The sequence below is a fragment of the Rutidosis leptorrhynchoides genome, chromosome 1 (assembly GCF_046630445.1).
Source record: "Rutidosis leptorrhynchoides isolate AG116_Rl617_1_P2 chromosome 1, CSIRO_AGI_Rlap_v1, whole genome shotgun sequence".
Lineage (NCBI taxonomy): Eukaryota > Viridiplantae > Streptophyta > Magnoliopsida > Asterales > Asteraceae > Rutidosis > Rutidosis leptorrhynchoides.
In genome coordinates, this window is record NC_092333.1 from 718,056,936 (window position 1) to 718,075,847 (window position 18,912).

Below are 18,912 nucleotides of genomic sequence, written 5' to 3' on the forward strand. Positions count from 1 at the left end.
TAATTTAGCTTATTTGCGAAAAATTAAAAACAAAAAGGCATACCTAGTGTATGACCCAAACCCGATCTAGACCAGGGCCGTTGTTATTCGTACCTGATCCAGACGCAATAATCTCTAAAGCACGCAAGGAAGCAAGAATCAGAAACCAAATGGCGTTATGCGTTACTTTAGCAGAAAATACCAAACCCTCGATTGAAGGTCGAGGAGGACCAATCAGATTTCCAGAGATTCAAGGACACTCGTTCGAGTTAAAACATCACATCATCCAGCTCATTCAGAATAGCTGTAAGTTTCACGGATTACCGAATGACGATCCTAATTCTCACCTTGATAAATTCATATCTCTTTTGAACTCCTACAAACAGCCAGGGATAGGACAAGATATAGTCCGGCTATACTTGTTCTCCTATTCTCTCACTCATCATGCTCAAACTTGGTTTGAAGGATTGGAAAAAGATTCCATCGCGTCATGGACAGAGATGGTTACTAAATTCCTAACCAAATATTTCCCTCATTCTAAACAAACCAAACTGAAGAATGACATCATTAACTTCAAACAAAGTTACGATGAATCTCTTTACACCGCATGGGAGCGATTCAAAACCCTGATGAAGAAATGCCCTAATCACCACCTAGAACGGTCAGCCCAAATATGTACCTTCTACAATGGTCTTATGGTAAATCTTAGGACGACGATCGATGCAGCAGCTCAAGGGAATCTGATGAACCAAATCGCAGACGAAGCATGGGAATTGCTCGAGAACATGACAATGCATCATCATGACTGGAACAGTGGTGAAACAACTTCATCATCTGCACCACTCTCCGCACTTAATAATCAAACGAAGGCCATCAAATCCCTCACGGATAAGATGGAATCTCTTGCCAAACAACTCGGAAAATTAAAGACGCAGCCGCAGCAGGTTAACCAAGCTCAGGCTTGTGTTAAATGTACCAACCCGCAACCTACTGAAGATTATCAAGTTGAGTACGAAAACCCTGACAGTTCAATCTGTTACGTCCAATACCCAGCTCGTCCACCAAATCCCGGATTCAATCAACCACCTAGGGTTAATCAATTTCAGCGAAGCAATCAACCTTTTCGCTATCGCTATCCACCTTATCCATCCCAGCAATCTCAATTGACCTATGATCAACCACTTCCACTCACTGATCCCCCAGTTGAGGAGAATTCCCCTACCACCCAGATTACAAAAGTAGCTAACCCCACTCTCGGAGCTGATGATCAGTTGACTCAGTTCATCCAAGGACAACAATAGCTAAATCATAGAACTGCAATCAGACAAGATCAGACGGAGATACTAATGAGAAATCAATTGGCTCTGCTCAAAAGTTTGGAAATGCAGCTCCGACAGTTATCACAACGTCTTGAAACCCGACCGCAGGGAAGATTGCCAAGTAATACTATCCAAAATCGCCACATAGAAGAAGCAAAGCAAATGGATTCCGTAATCCCAGAGGAAGAACCACGGAGAAGATCAGCTAGGCTCAAGAACAAATTGACATACATTCAGAAGTTGACTCCTGAAACTCCTGTTCGCGTACCTTATCCTGGAAGGCTACAAGAAGAACCATCCAAGCTTGATTCCTTCAAAGTTGACGGAAGATTCTTGGACACCATGTCCAAAGTTCCCAACCAGAAGAGATACATCCGAAGGCTTCTTTCTACAAAGGAGAGGATACCAGACTCTAACAAAATTCCACTGAGTGAAGAATGCTCTGCATTACTCAGAAACTCTCTACCACCAAAGCTAGGAGATACGGCCCGATTCGTTTTCCCGTGTTCAATCTACCAATCTGGAACCATTCATGCGCTAGCAGATTTAGGAGCAAGTATCAACCTAATCCCCTACTCTCTCTACAAGAGATTAGAGTTAAGAGACTTGTCACCAACCAAAATGACAATCCAACTTACCGATCATACAATTCGATATCCTAAGGGCATAGTTGAGAATGTCTTGGTGAAAGTCGACAAATTCTTGTATCCTACGGATTTCATAGTGATGGATATCAAGGAAGACCTACACACCCCAGTAGTGTTAGGAGGACTTTTCATGAATACGGCTAGGACTGTCATTGATGTATACAATCAAACCATGATCTTACGATAGCATGGGGAGAGCGTTACCTTCAAAATTGACCTACCAACCGACCTTTCTGGACAGGCAGAGATGTTTGCTATTTCCACTAGAAGGATCACTTCCGATGACGAGTCACCACCAGCCGATGATGTCGAAATGGGTGTCGAATCACAGTCTGCAGACGACCCAGAAATGGAAGAAGAGGATCCCAGCGAAGAAATAGAGGAAGAGAAGGAATCTGAGGAGGAAAAGGAAATGGAAGACGTAAAAGAAACTGCGACAGTACCTGTTCCAAGCACTGAGCGTCATGAAGAAATAATGAGGCTTGAGACGGAAGATCACAGTTTAATTATTCGCTTCAAGAAGAAGACCGACAAGGCTGAGGTTAAGGATATAGAAATTGATCCTGTTAGTATCAAAGTGGAGAATCAGAATACTGAAGAAACCTGTTCATCAGAGCAAGATACTGAGGATGACGAGGAATAGCATCATGAAGACATTCTGACTAACTCACACTCTCCAACTGAATCAGATCAAAGGGATCCGGACTCTTCTTCGGATCGAATTCCAGTTATATCCACACACGCAGACATGATCACCTTCATCAATGATACCGATGAATTTGAAGACATTCTCGAAGCAATTCGAAAGTCAACCATTGATTTTTCTCTACGCTTAACAGAACGAATTATGGCCATCAGAAAAGAGCACCACCTCTATCTCCGAAGAGAAGACAATGATGTTGAAATCCTAGAAGAACGCATTCAAGACTTTATCAATTCTCTTCATGATCATGTCTATCACGAAGAAAGGCAACAAGAGCATAACTCAGTAGTTCGCACTATTCTCAAAACAAGATTCTGTCGAGATCAGAAGATCATTTACTCTAGGGTTTATAACGCCTTAGCCGGATCTGCACTTCCGTTCTCACGAAACCAACGAGCACTACTGACTCTCATCCGGAAGCACATGGATCTTTCCACCGGCTGGCCGACTTATCAATCTGATTTGCAAATGATCGAGGATATTCACAGTCTTTTCGCTCTTCTGGATAGAGATAATTTTGAAAGCACACCAGACAGACTAGTGATTTACGTAACAATTGATCACCACGCTGATCTGATTATCAAAGAATTACAAGACGCTGTTATGAAGGAAGCAAGGCGAAACAATCCGTTCTCTCATCTTGAACCAGATCGAGTCAACATTGCCACCTATGTTACGAAGCAGCTAACACGTATCTTCCAAGAATCCACGGATCCTAGTCTCACATTTAAAGCTGGATGTCGGGAGATATACTCAAAGACGGTGAAATTAATACTCGGATCAGGATTGCTGTTCACTTCTTTCCAGCTTCGTCTCTTAACTAATCTGTGCAAAGCTACAGACTCCTACTGTGGAGATCACCGTTCTGAAGACTTCGAAATTCTAAAGATACAGTTTCTGACATTGTTTGAAGACCTCCGAAATGAGCATCTCATCAGAGAAATCATAAACACCAGCACTGCTTCTATGATTGACATTCATGGGTCAACCAGCTGGGCTGTGGATCATATTCTCATCGGACTTCAAGATTTGTCAAGAGCCGAAACTGCACACTACTTATCTTTCAGACGATCTTCAAGAGAAGTACCGGATTTGTTACCACTATTGGTCCGACACTTTCTCATGACTTATCCACCAAGACTCACATTCCCTCGAGAAGACCAAGATCGCAACCATCAGCGAGGAATGTTCGCTTTTTGAAGCATCACTACGGTCGAGCCAACGACCTTAAACAAAAGCGCTTCTCGGGAGGCAACCCGTGCAATAAAGTAGAGTAGAGGAATAAAGGATGACAAATGAGCCGATAAAGAAGCAAGGAAGCCAGCCGCATCTGCTAGGGGTATTTCTTTCTTTTCGCTACTAGCTCAAGATTCAAAATATGCCACATCCTAGCTTATCACTAAGTGTGGGATAACACCCAAATCAAAACACTAGACAAATACTCCCAAATCTTCAACTAAAACTCCTAAGTGTGGGATACACTAGGAACATTGAGGACAATGTTCGTCTAAGTGTGGGATGTTGGTATCTTTTTATGCTGTATTATAATAAACCATTACGAAGATTCCAAGTCCTTAAGCCAAATTTCAAAATTTTTGCAAAAGAAACCCTTTTCGAAAGAGTATTTTTGAAAACCTAAAACGTTTGTCAATAAAAATAAGGCTTAAGTAAGGTGAAATTCTTGTTAGATTGAAATATCTAATAGAGCATTGCATGACTAAGGCATTATCGACCTAAATTGATTATGGTGAGGCACCCCAAATATGACCAGCATTCATCTTTAATGCTTCACTATTTTCCGTTGAGAGTGCCGATGTCTGTGCTCAGAATCAGAACTTGCTTTAGATCTACATCTCCAAGCAGCGAAACGTGATTCGGTTGTAATCAAAATAGCTACCCATTTGTCACACATAAACCTTCCACACCTCCACTACTTCTACTCCACCACCACATCCATATCACCTTTACTATTTCTCAAAAAACCCAGAAAATGAGATTCCTTCTGAAAACCTGATGTTATAAACCTCTCAAGTATCATGGCAAAGGTCTTGAAAAAGTTTACCGGCAAAAAGTTTCTCGAGATGAAGTCTCCAAAAAAAAAAAAAAAAAATTGATGATATTTTCAAGTTCTGAAAAAAGGAGCAGAACTAAATAAGAGAAATGCCGAAGAAGAACTCGACCGAAAATGATTATCAAATGAAGAAAAAGTTCAGAAGTGCTTCTCAAAATACTTCAGCACTCCTACCTACCCGAATAAAAGTCTGTATAAAGACTACATTACTCGTTATCTCACCCTTCGAAAAACAACTTCACTACCACTCCAAAATTCCTTTCCCATCATTGACAAATGATCTATAAAGCTGAGATTACTACCGTTCTCGCATTAGCAGCAAGGATTTGAGTCTTTATCAAGCATATGATGATAGGTGCAGCATGACTGGCTATGAGCGTACTTCATTTCTTAGATCTATAGGGAACCCTAAACACCTGAGTGATTTGTGTGACCCTTGAAAGCTAGCCTATGTCATGTAACCTCCTCGCATGCTTGCAGAGATAATTTCAAATCCAAACATAGATGACTCACCTTATCTTTTTGATCTTATAATAAAAGAAAACCGCTTAGGCTATTAGAAAAGAAACACCGAAAAGATTCTTAAAAATGAGAGTTTGCTTGAGGACAAGCAAAGTCTAAGTGTGGATATTTGATATCGGCTAAAAAGTCAAGTTTTCACCCCGGTATTAAGGCTTAAAAACAAGAAAGATTCGAACTTTATCGGCAAAATACCCACTTCATCGGTTAGAATTGAAGAACAAGTAATTACGAAGGCGGTGCAAAAAGAATCAAGAGAATCGGAGCTAAAACGAAGATTCTAGAACGAAAACGGTGAAAGACAAGAAATCAAGTTACGATCCAGGGAATCAAGGCTGACCAGCACACCATACGGCTTGCCATACGGCCTGCCATACGGCCTACCTCTATGGATACGGCCTGCCAGATACGCCCCACCAAGTGCCTTCACCATATGGCCTGCCAGCCATACGGCCTGCCAAATACGCCCCACCATACGGCCTGCCATGCGGCCTGCCAGGCGTATTTTGGCAATTTTCAAGTCTATTTAATGGGTCTTTGTCATTCATTCCAACACACACTTCAATTCACTTCTTTCTCTCTCTTGTACAATATTAGTCATACTCTCAAGGCCTTCGACTCCGTGCGGGAAACCTAGTACCCGGAGAAGAACGCTGAAGATTGTATTAGGAGCAGTCTGGAGTCTTGAAGTTGTCACTTTTGTATTCGGAACTCGTTTAATCTACTGGTACCTCTATCCTTTATCTTATATAATGTTTTATTATATTGTTGCCATGATTAGCGAGTAGTTATATTTAGTGTATGCTATGATGTAAGCAGTTATAATGCCGAAATAATATTATGGTTTGTGTATACTGTTGAAATGCTTTCCAATTATGCTTTAAACTCAATCGCTTTTCCAACTAATAGAACGCAGTTATAGGCTCTGTTATTGGGAAGTCGCGAACCCCGATTCAGAGTACACTATCTGTGTCACCCCTTGGTAAGAGAAGTCTATCGGATACAACGTAAGATCGACTGAGGCACACCGGTTGTAGTAAGTCTATCAAGCTTTGGATTTCGACTGAGGACTCTTTCGTAGTGAAACATCTGACTAGACCCCTAGTACATTGTCGGTCCCAGACCATGCTAGTGTAGTCACCAAGCATATAAACTTCGTACGTGCACGCTGTAGCACAGCAGTTGTTGTAAGCTATACCTCTGCTAAGTAAGGCCATGGAACACGGTTAGTGTTAACCAGTACACTGCACCATAACGCGGTCTCAAGCATTGCACCCCGCTTGAGGGATTCTTAGTTAATTAATGAACTGTTTGTTTAGACACATAAAGGATTAGAACGTTAGGATAACCGAACGTGTTCATGGAAGTCATCTTAACTTGGCCATGGTGTTCTTTATGGTTGAACTCTTTTTAAGGGCCTAACTATCTTTTACAAATCATTAACGAAAGCATTGAAGCACATCACGTCTCTCGGATATGGTAAACCATGTATTCTATTATGCTTAAGAAAGTTTAGACCATTTTGGAATGTTAATACGTCACCCAACCGAGTCGCTCAATTGGATGAGCCGTCTGAACGTGTATGCCTGTAGTCAGACTGCACGGGCGTCGGGGGTAAGGGATGTTGCTGTCTATTCAGAATCTTCAAGCCTAACGCAGTACCCAGTGACATGTCTTATGACAGGGGCGTTTAGGACCAGTGTAATGAATACAAGGCCTCTGCCTATTCATGAGCCAGCATTCCATAATCTCGGCAGAATAACTGATGAAATCATAGTATGCACTTACTTAAACCTTATCTGAATTACAAATTTTATCGCATTTACTTTATCTATCTTATAAACTAGAAAATCCCAAAATAAATATTCACTACTCCCTAACTATCTTAGGCTAAAATATAGGTTCGATGTTACTGATATCTCAAAAATACGACTCTAGGTCATACTTCCCTTACTTATAAGGAGTAGTAAGATTTAGGCCCCGCTAAATATAAATTTAAAACAAGTACCCTCTCCCACGAGTGGCTGATCCTGGCGAGCCGCGGCCTAACGACACCGCGCAATAAAAATCGTCCGTTTCGACCATATCAAGTGTCAACACAAAGGTTGGTGAGTTCATAGTTTTAATGTTGCGCATAATCTGTATATAAAGGTGAATCACAAGTTTTCAGTTGTTTCATCCAGAAACGTTTATCAAAATATTCTACGAAATTGAGCACCCTGGTAACTAAACTTAATGTATATATAATTTATACCCTTTGTATAATCATCTTAATAATACACGCAAACCAACGTGTACGCTTCTCAAATAGCATACGTCTGTTAAAAGGCTAGCGCTCTAGCTCGGACGGGGATATCAAGCCCTATGGATCCATATATAACTACTCGCTCCCACCAATTCTTATAACCGACAGTTACTAGTTACCAAAGCTAAGGGATTTTTCGGTTCAAATTCAGTGTAGAATTTAGTATGTACTTGTATCCATTGCGTTTAAAATAAAGTGCATGTATTCTCAGCCCAAAAATATAGATTGCAAAAGCAATTAAAAAGGGAGCAAATGAAACTCATCTTAGCAGCACATAAGGTCATTCATCGAAATGAGACCGAAACTCGGAATGCAAAATAACCGTAGATCTCAACCTAGAGAACATATGTTGGTCAATACATGTCTAACAAGCTAGGTCAGGTCATAGTGTATCGCAATCCTAATGCTCGAGACCGACATGCAAAAGTTAACAAAAGTCATCTCAACAGTCAATCTGACCCAATACGATCTTTAAATCTATACATGTTTATTATCATAGTATAAGTCTTGATAATTGAACGAATTTATAGTTTATCAAACTCAAAATATTATTTATTTCAGGAGCTATATTATATTTGAATTATTATGGCAATAAAAAAATATTTTATTATTTCACATAGCTTTCCAATACTTGTAAAATCAGATTATAGTGTTTATAAAGCTTTAAAACATGATAAGACAGTCAACTTTGACAATTGTTCAACAAAACGAGACGTGCCTTATATAGAAATTTATTTACTCGATTAGTAATATTTAAAAATTCAATTCATCAATCTCATAGACAAGTTGTTTAAATATTAATTTACAGTTTCAAACACAATCTCAATTAACGTCAAACATAATTCAGTTGACCATATCTTTTAATCCGTTCATCGAAATCACACGATTTCTAAATGAAAAGTTAATAATTTTTCGCCAGCTTTCCAAAAACATGCATATCATATACTTTATATCAGTAGCATATGTATCAAATTCATGATTCATCATAAACTATCTAACGATGAAATTTAGCATACAAGCATGTATAAACATATATACTCGAGCACTAGACATGGATACACTTATTAATATATAAAAGATAAGATATGAATGTTCACGTATCAATATTGTGATTCAATATTGCAGGAAAGTACGTAGACGCAATGGAAATGATAAACACTAGATTGACCTCACGAGCATACCCCCGAACATTACCCATAACCTCCATAGCTATAACCCATAATTTCCTTAGCTCTATCCCACTCGAAACCAGTTTTGAAAACCCATTTTAGATTACTCGAGCAGCACTCCGTCGTAGTATTTTATGTAAATAATACTAATAATAATACTATTAATAATACGATTAATAAAATTAATCTTAATAATAAAAATAATAGTATTAATATGTATATAGATAGAGAGTAAAGAGATTGAGAGAAAAACAGATAACTGAACTCGGCCATAAATATTCGAGCTTTATAGGACTTGGCCTCTCCCACACTGCCATGTGATCACATGGTTTTGTGGGCATCTTACCATGCGATTGGATGGCTTGATGTTCCAGCTCATGTTCCTCCAATTAAAACTGCCGACACTCATTTCTCATATAAGTAATATAAATAATATTATTTAATATATAATATATTTAATCTTTAGAATTAATTAAATATTATATTATATTCTCGTGCATAGTTGATTTGTAATTTTTTACACCGATGTGTTGTACGTTGACCCTCGACTTAAGTACCGGTTCCGATGTTTCGAACACATTTTCGTACGCTTAGAAAACTGGTACTTTACGTTTCGTGTAATGTACCTTTATCAATAACAAGACTCAAATCAAAGAAAAATTATCCCACTCAAAGTGTAACTTATTCATTTGAGTGTTTTAGTCATTTGCTTCTATAAATCGACGTCTCGTTATTTACCAATATATATTATAATAATACTATTTTAAATCCAAATGTTTTATGACTAAGTTATTATTATATTTTGACAAAATTACATTGGGGGTCCCTGTGGTATGTTCAAAACATCAAACGGAGTCTAAAATAATTTTTTGAACTTGAGGGGTCACTGTGGTATGCATTCGTTTCACGGGGAGTCCATTATGCTAACGTCCATCTAATCCTAACGTTTTAGTGCCTCACATGCTTTGCACACGAGGGTAAAATTGTCATTTCAAAAACCTCTTCCTTTTTATTTTCCCTTTCCTTTTGAGTCTTTTCTTTCTCTTTTATACATAAATCTTTGACCTAACCTTAATTCAAGATCTTTGACCTAACCTTAATTCAAGATCTACAATATTTCTCCAGGTACTTCGTCTCTGAACTCTCTTTTCTTTTCCTTTTCTTTAGCCTATCATCTTTTCTCATTTAATACGTCCTTTAATTTATCTATCATCACCGACAAACTTTGGCGACCTCCAGCAACCTCCGTGGTGCGTCGTCGTTACGAAGACGTTGTAGATCTGAACGAAAACCAAACATCTGACATTACAATATGTGACGATTTAGCGAGTGTAGACACAATCAAAGTGTTGGTTTAGCCAGAGGACGAAGAGGTCCGGCGGTGTTTGGACAGAAATCGACTTATTACCTCGACGTACGGCGGTGGTTGGACAGATTTCGCAAGTGCAGACACAATCGAAGTGTCATTTAAAGCCACCACCAAAATTGGTCACCTAAACCGATGAATCTAAAAACGAATTGGTCAATCCAAAGGTTTGATTTTATAGATCTGTTTTTTGAACGAACAAACATAACGAAGAATTGATGTGAAGGGTTTTTTTTTTTAATTCTCGAAATCGCAAAACCTGCAACAAATTTGGGGTTAACTGTGATCGTATAAAATAACTTAGAATTAGAATGAAATAGTGTAATGGTTTGATTTAAATGATGATGATGATGATGATGATGATTAAATTGAGATAAAATTACAAGTAGAAATTTTGGCCTGTTCTTTATGTGCATTGGTTAAAGAAAGATACCGAAATTCTTGTAGAAGTTGTTAAATTTCCTTCTTGCTTCACAAATGGTTGTGCTAATCGCAGATAATATACTCGAGGCTTCTGAAATTACAATAAAACTAGAGAAAAGAAGGCTCAGAATGACCCCTTTCTTGTTCATCTATAAAATCGTAAAACTAACGAAGATGAATTTAGTTTTAAAATCATAACCGTAATCAGTTTCACAAGATATATTTTCATTGATTTTTTTTTAATTTGTTGAAATAATTTGGGTATTTTGATCTGGAGCTTTTAAACTGATCAAGTAATCATGTATTCATGTTTTTAATTGAGGGTACATGTGATATGTAGGTGGTACAACAGTTGCAGATGTATGCAAAAGAGAGAGGGAAAGAAGAATAGATAAATACAAAAATACCCTCTTGTGCCTTGCACATGATGTAAGTTAACAGAGTTTTTAACGGTAGTTAGTGAATTGGACTCCCCATGAAACGAATGCATACCACAGTGACCTCTCAAGTTCAAAAAATTCTTTTGGACTCCGGTTGATGTTTTGAACATACCACAGGGACCCCCATGTAATTTTGTCTTATATTTTTATCACATTATAAAATATATATACTTATATATATTTTTATTCATGTCTAGTTACAAATATTTGTTCGTGAATCGTCGGTCAAAATCATATAAATTTTAAATTTAAATTTGATCGGAAATTTCCGGGTCGTCACATATTATGACACAAAGTTAAGTATATTAAATTAAATTTAAACCTATAAATTTGTCACAAATAATAAATATAAATCTATAGTTTCTATTAAAATTCTAAAATGATGATTTCATTATTAGACTATTTTCTTTATTAAAAAAAATCAAAAAGAAAAAGAAAAATATCTAAGCCATCTTGATGATGTCATTAACATTAATTAAATATTTTATTATTCATTTAGGGTTCTTTTTTTTATCATATATACCCTTCTTAACTTTAATAATAACATATTTACCCAATTAAATATGATTATATCATATGAGCCCATTTTAAACATAAAAACTCATCATATTTACACAGTTATTCAATCTTATTGTGATACGTCTTTATGGCCTAATTTTTTTATGCCCTAATTTTTTTAGCGACAATTATTCATGCTTGCTTTTTTTCTTCTCAAAGCTATGTACTATGATATTAACTACCATAATCGATACATGCTAATCATCTAATTCTCCTCAACGGTATAAAGCTATTATAAGGTGAGAATATATAATGTGATCACTATTAGTTATCTTTATATATCTTTAGCTGACTGGAATTTTTTTATTGTTGTTAATTTCTCTTAATTGATAGGCTACAGATACTATAAATCACGTTTCGTCAAAAAATTGATATGTATATCTAACTAATTACAATTGTTTACTTCTTTTGCTCACATCACCAGTAGCACTTAAGTTATTGTTTTGATTGTGATGAGATAACAATACTGATTTACATACATATACAACGATATTACTACAATAATGAAAATGATAATGATTCACCTTTCTATTTTGGAATGTCCCATTTCAAGTATCTACTTGATATTTCAATCAATCACAAGAAGTTATTCTGGAGAGAAGATTTCTGATTGGTGGATAATGAAGTTAGTGAAATTTTCTAAAACTTTGTGCAAAAAGTAACTGGATACTTGTAGTCGGACGGAGGGAGTATTATTATTATTATTATTATTATTATTATTATTATTATTATTATTATTATTATTATTATTATTATTATTAAAATATATATTTTTTTACGGGATTAATTACGTTACATATGTATGCGAAATACATGTCTCAATAAAATGTTGTAATGTAAATTTTATGATAAGAAAAATAATAATTGTGATCAAAATTGAAAGTAAGTGGTGGGAGAATAAATGTAGTTCATTTATTCTGACTAAATAAGTATATCAATATGTTTATAAAAATAATGATAAGTTTCTTAGTCGGAATATGTGGTTCCACGAGTCATTAAACTAAAAGCTTTTAGCATTTACGTTCACTTAATACAAAAAAAACATCGTTAAACTGTTTTATTTAAACAAACTCGTGATTCTACGGGTCATTTCACTAGTATATAATATACAGAGTATAAAATACTCAGTAATAAGATTTAGAAATTTTAATATAGGATAAATAAGTAAAACTACTATACACACACACCAATCTGTATGTATGTATATGTTTAGAGTAAAAAATATTGATTAGTAAGAAGTCAGCACAGGGGCTTTAAGCTTAACTTCAGTCAACGTGTACCAGCACTACCGGATCTTTAAAACCAAGCCACCGGAAAACACCCCTTTTTCCGACGCCGGAAAATATCACACCTTTTTTTTTCTTCTTCAGTTCCCATTATTTTATTCTTAAACATTTTATATATTTTCTCTTTTTCATCACCTGCAACAAAAAGGCTAGAAAGAGAAAAAAAGCAAGATTTCAGAGGTTTTGTGAGAAATTCAAGGTATGATAGAAAAATGTGTTACATAGTGAATCTTACATTTCATTTACTCAATTTTGCATTTTCATATTTTTTAAATTATAGATAAAAAAAATATCAATTTCAATGCATATGAAGATTCAGGTTTATTGTGTTGAATGATCATAGTTATGGGGCATTATAAAGTTCAATTCTTTTTGTTGTTTTTGTTGTTCAAATGTAGCTTTGAACAACAACAACAACAACAAAGGCCAACAAATGCTGTGTCAAGATTTAGGGCAGAAAGGGCAGCTTTGTTACAATTAAGAGCATCATTAGGGTTAAGATCAAAAGAATGGCCAATTAAATTAATCCCATGTTTGAATTGGGTTGGGATTTCATGTCAAAATGGTAGTGTTATTGGGATTAATATTTCAGGGTTTAAGAGAACAAGAATTGGTAGAAAAAACCCTCAATTTGCAGTCGATTCTCTCGCGAATTTAACGAGTTTGGTTTCGTTTAATGCTTCAAGATTTAGTCTTCCTGGTTTAATTCCTGATATGTTAGGATTAAACCTTAAAACACTTCAAGTTCTTGATCTTAGGTTTTGTGAAATATCTGGTAATATTCCTTTTAGTGTTGGCAATTTGTCTAATTTAAATGAATTGTATTTATCTGATAACTCCCTCACTGGCAGTATTCCGTCTAGTTTGGGTCAGTTATCGCGTCTTTCGGTTCTTGATCTATCAAATAACACACTCACTGGACTAATCCCTTTTTCATTAGGATCATTAGTTAATCTTTCGTCGTTAGACATTTCGTTTAATTACTTATCTGGGATCATTCCTGAATCATTCGGGGGTTTATCGAATCTTCGATTCTTGAATCTGTCTGGTAACAGTCTTTCTTCTTCGTTACCTACACAATTGGGCAACATTAGTAGCTTGAGTGTTCTTGATCTGGGTTCAAATTCGTTAACGGGTCATTTATCGGGTGAATTGTTTTCTTCTCAAAGTAAGTTGCAAACTTTGGTTTTGGATCATAATAACTTCACCGTTAATCTTCCCGATTCGTTATGGTTGCTTCCTAATTTGACTTTCTTTGATGGATCTAATAACAACTTCACGGGTCCGTTACCGAATCTTGATCTGAATGGTAATGTGTCGTCCAAAGTGTTTAATCTCTCGAATAATTCGTTTTATGGAAACATAACAAATGTTTTAAGGGGGTTTAGTTCGATGGATTTGTCTTATAATTACTTACAAGGTACGGTTCCCGATTACGCACGCAAGGTTGCATCTTTAAATAGAAACTGCTTACAAAAGTCAACCGGTCAAAGGAGCATTGGGGAATGTGCAACGTTTTATTCGTTACAAGGTGTACCATTTGATAATTTTGGACTGCCAGGTGGCACTCCATCGCCGCCTCGAAAGGACCATAAAAGTAACAAAAAGTGGATCATATTGGCGGCTGTGTTAGTCGGTGTTGGACTTATAATACTTATAATAATACTTATTGTGCTTATGATTGTATGTTGTCCAAAAAACCGTACAAATAGTCCAAGAAGGACTGGGGTGGGACCAGCGCCAACAGGAGCGGTCCCACCGGTACTGGGAGTGGGGCCGGATCTTTCTAATTTGGGAGATTCGTTCACGTATCAGCAGCTTGTTGCAGCGACTGGTGACTTTAATGATGTGAATCTTATTAAAAATGGTCATTCGGGTGATCTTTTTAGGGGTGTATTAGAAGGTGGCGTGCACGTAATTATTAAGAGAATTGAGATGAGTTCGGGGATTAAGGACAGTTATATGGTGGAATTGGATTCATTTAGCAGGATTATATCTCACCCTCGATTTGTGCCTCTTTTGGGATATTGTTTAGAGGATGAGAATAGGAAATTTCTCGTATATAAATACATGCCGAATGGCGATTTGTCGAGTTCTTTGTATAGGAAAAATGAGTCAGATGATGATGATGATAGTTTGCAGTCGTTGGATTGGATTACGAGATTAAAAATCGCGTTAGGAGCTGCTGAAGGGCTTTCTTACCTTCATCACGAATGTACTCCACCCCTCGTTCACAGGTATAAATGTTATAATTTTTATTATTATTATTAATTTAAAATTCACATAAAAAGTTCTATTAATGCATCTTATCTTTATTTATAGCCTACTTTTTATGGTAATTACTGCTAAATTAAAACTTTTGTTTGTTGTTTTTATGGTTTGCTTGATGAAGAGATGTGCAAGCAAGTAGTATACTTCTTGATGATAAATATGAAGTGCGATTAGGGAGTTTAAGTGAAGTTTGTATCCAAGAAGGGGACAGCCAATCGAATCGGTTCACCAGGTTGCTCAGATTACCTCAGTAAGTACTTAAAACATAAAACCTTTTATATTATTGTTATTTCGGTATCAGAATCATGAAAAGTGTCTTTATATGCCAGAAAAATGTACGCTTAGGGTATAGTTCTACATCAAGATCTATAATTAGAAATTACTGGCCAATCATATTATAATCATGAAATGTGTCTTCATATGAAATGTGTTTTTTTGTGTCGTAATTTACTCCAGCTTCTAAGTGACGTAAATTGGAAAATAATTTGTACTTATTAGCTATAACTTTAGCTAATCATATTATAATACATATAAAGCATGCTACTAAAAAAGTACTTTCCATTCCCATTAGGTAAGATTATACCGGATACTAAATGCCAAAAAGTTTAAAGAAATAACTGAATTTTTTTTCTGTAGATTGTATATATGATAATTCTATACTGCTATACATCAATATCAAGGTTAGTATTTATAGCTACGTAGGTGAATGCAATCTAATATGGATATGCATACTGAAGAGTTCGGAAATATTGTTGAACTTGTTTTTAGTGTGGTAATAATATGAAATGAAATTGAACTTTCGTCATGATTTTAATGATGATGTGGTAGTTGCAACTTGTAAGGTGTAAAATATGGAAGCTGTTAATCTAATATGGAATTTGATCTTGAATCTCCAAATAGGACAAAATTATCATAAGAATTTATGATGCTTTTGTTGCATGTTAGATATCAATTTTGTTGTCAATTCATATATCATCAAGGTCTTCTTGAACCAGATAAACTAGTACACTTTGTACGACTGATATTTTCTTCACGAAACAAATATTCATATTATCACTCTGTATTTTTTGTATAAAATCCGAGTGTTTCCAATGTGGTTTTGGATATCCATCTTATGGCTAAAATTTATGATAAATATTCGGGTAACAAATTTTTTTTCTGCATTGCATGATTTAATTATGAACATTTGTTAGGTAATTCATTTAAATTAAAGGTTTTAACTGGAAAATTCTCTTGGTTTCATGCAGGACATCCGAACAAGGTGCTTCTGGTAAGTACATTGATCATATTTCGAGTTCTCTTTACCATAAAACTACTGATTTTTTTTTTTTTAATTTAATTTTGTTTATTTTATATTTTAAATCGATGATTGTAAATCTAATTAAATTCAACTCTAGGTGTAGCCACTGCAACATGTACTTACGATGTCTACTGTTTCGGGAAGGTATTGCTTGAGCTTGTAACGGGCAAAATGGGAATTAGTGCATCGAATGATCCAAGCACAAAAGAATTAATAGAAGGGATTATTCCATGTATAAACATATACGATAAAGAACTTGTGACAAACATTGTGGACCCGTCTTTAATCATAGATGAAGATTTATTAGAAGAAGTATGGGCCATGGCTGTTGTTGCTAGATCTTGCTTAAACCCAAAACCTGCAAGACGGCCCCTTATGAGATACGTACTTAAAGCACTCGAAAATCCATTAAAAGTTGTAAGAGAAGAAAGTGGAAGTTCAGCAAGGCTACGTACGCCTTCTTCTAGAAGTTCTTGGAATGCGGCATTGTTTAGTAGCTGGCGGCAGAGTTCGACTGACATGGCGGGAATGGCGGCGGCAGTAGGTGGTGGAGCGGGTCCAAGTAGCTTAAAGCGATCGGGGACAAGTGGGTCACAGTCGGGGAGTGGTCATAATGGTGGAGGTGATCATCCATCGTCAAATAGGAAACAATCGAAGGACGTGTTCCCTGAACCATTGGATCCACAAGATGAGGAAAGATCGAATGATGACATCCGTTGATGAACATATTGATGATTCTTTGTTAATAATGCACCCCACCCATCCTCACCCCTTTAGTTTCATGTACAATAGTAATAGTTATTGATGATGACAAAAAAGATGTTTTTTTTTTTTTTTTTTTTTTTTTTGATAGAGAGACGTAAATTGCATGTGGGTGTCGATATACAGAGATAGAAACGGCGGGTTTTAACCGCAAATTAACCTTCTTTTGAAACTTTGTTTCGGTTTCTTGGGCTTGTTCTATTGTTTATTATTGAAAGCAAGCGATTTTTCTCGTTGTAATTTTGGCGGGTGGAATTGTAAATTGTAATGGATCTTGTTTCTGTCTGATTTTGGAGAGAAAAAAATTGAGATAATTATCAGTTCTTTTGTTTTTTCATGCCAGTTTCAAGTGTTGTCTCTATAACACTATTATATACTTTACCTAGAGTCGCATATAAATATGTCCAAAAAATAAGCACGAACGATAAGGCTGCCTGGACATAGTTGAACTTGTAAGCTGTAACTGAACTCAAAAAGTAAGAATAAGAGCACTTGGAGTCGTTGCAATTGTTCACCGTTTTCCGAATTTAACGTCGGAGACGGTGGTGGTGTTGACTCCCCGCCAACGTTAAACCACCGTTAAAAGTCGGCGTTGGAGCTTACCGTCGGGTGGGCGACTAAATGCTTCTTTTCCTTTTCTTTTTCTTTCTTTCTTTCTTTCTTTTTCCATTATTTATTTCAGATGCTCTTTGCTTTTTCTTTTCTTTGTTTTCTTTGTGTGTGGTTGCAGGTGGTGATGAAGGTGAAGATGGGGTGAAGATGAAAGTGATTGCAGATTAGCGTTATAAATAAAAATTGGGCCAAGTATCATTTGAGCCATTAAAAAATGGAAAAAGGGTTGATTTTTTTTTTTATAAAAAAACTGGTCCTTTTTTTTTTTAAATTACAATAATACTTATTCTTATTTATATTATATTTTTTGTTAGTTAAATATGATAATTAGATGATAAATAAAAGTATAAAAATAAATTAAATAATAATAATAATTAAATAATGAATTTGACATTGAAAATTAACACTGAACGATTTTCCCCTATTTTGACCTCAGTGTTAAATCTCAGTGTTAAGCCGAACACTGAGATTTAACACTGAGCCCAATGTCACGACTCCTAGTGCTCTAGTATGAAGTTAAGTGAAACAGATGTTTAAGAGTTAATATCCATGACTCTAATACATATATAATATAATGTATACTACGTATATAATTAAGATAGATTGATAATAGAAATAATTATCGCGTTTGCCTTCAAACTTAGTCAACTACTTTTGTTGAATAATCTTGATGAGTTAGTTTACTAGTCTAGTTTAATAAGTCAGTTAGTATTTTAATTATTGTTTAGTATAAGTTAAGATTTCATTATTAGTTAGTCATGTTAGTAGAATTGGTATTATTGGTGACCGATTCTTTTGGAGTGTGGAGCTATTTGGTTGGTTAGTTGAGATAGTAGTGGGTAGTCCTATTTTTGTGGTACTTTGTGGCTATATAAAGCCAATTGCAGACCTGAATAAAATGCAGTAGTCTTTTATATTCCAATTCCATTAATACTTCAATTCATCATACGTTGTCAATATATATATTTCTTTCTGTTATTATTTTGGGACCACACCAACAATTGGTATCAAGAGCTTAGGCTCAATTCTATGAAAGAAAAGCAGTAGCAGTAGCAGAGTAGCAGGCTGATAATTCAGCAATTTGCAGTCAACAATAGCAGTCTAAAAGCAGTGTAAACGAGCAGAAAATAGCAGCCAGTTGCAGCAGATTTATGCAGTAAAAAAAGAAGCAGATAACAACAG

At 35.8% G+C, this 18,912-nt stretch overlaps 1 protein-coding gene and 1 non-coding gene across 2 annotated transcripts; one reads left to right on the forward strand and one right to left on the reverse strand.

The window, feature by feature from the left end:
* Positions 1-527: 527 nt before the first annotated feature.
* Positions 528-634, reverse strand: LOC139887061 (small nucleolar RNA R71). Its single transcript, XR_011772911.1, has one exon. It is a non-coding gene; the product is annotated as a small nucleolar RNA R71 (small nucleolar RNA).
* A 12,496-nt stretch (positions 635-13,130) lies between these two features.
* On the forward strand, positions 13,131-17,359 carry LOC139854559 (probable LRR receptor-like serine/threonine-protein kinase At2g16250). Its single transcript, XM_071843861.1, has 4 exons — positions 13,131-15,022; positions 15,178-15,306; positions 16,304-16,326; positions 16,454-17,359. The coding sequence occupies exons 1-4, from the start codon at positions 13,131-13,133 to the stop codon at positions 17,074-17,076; spliced, it is 2,667 nt and encodes an 888-aa protein (XP_071699962.1). The 3' UTR covers positions 17,077-17,359.
* Positions 17,360-18,912: the final 1,553 nt, after the last annotated feature.

Bases quoted from the DNA above. Each gene is read 5' to 3' on its own strand.
- LOC139854559 (XM_071843861.1), top strand. From the start codon at position 13,131: ATGGGGCATTATAAAGTTCAATTCTTTTTGTTGTTTTTGTTGTTCAAA. The intron at 15,023-15,177 runs GTATAAATGTTA...TGCTTGATGAAG, and splicing joins ACTCCACCCCTCGTTCACAG to AGATGTGCAAGCAAGTAGTA. The intron at 15,307-16,303 runs GTAAGTACTTAA...GGTTTCATGCAG, and splicing joins AGGTTGCTCAGATTACCTCA to GACATCCGAACAAGGTGCTT.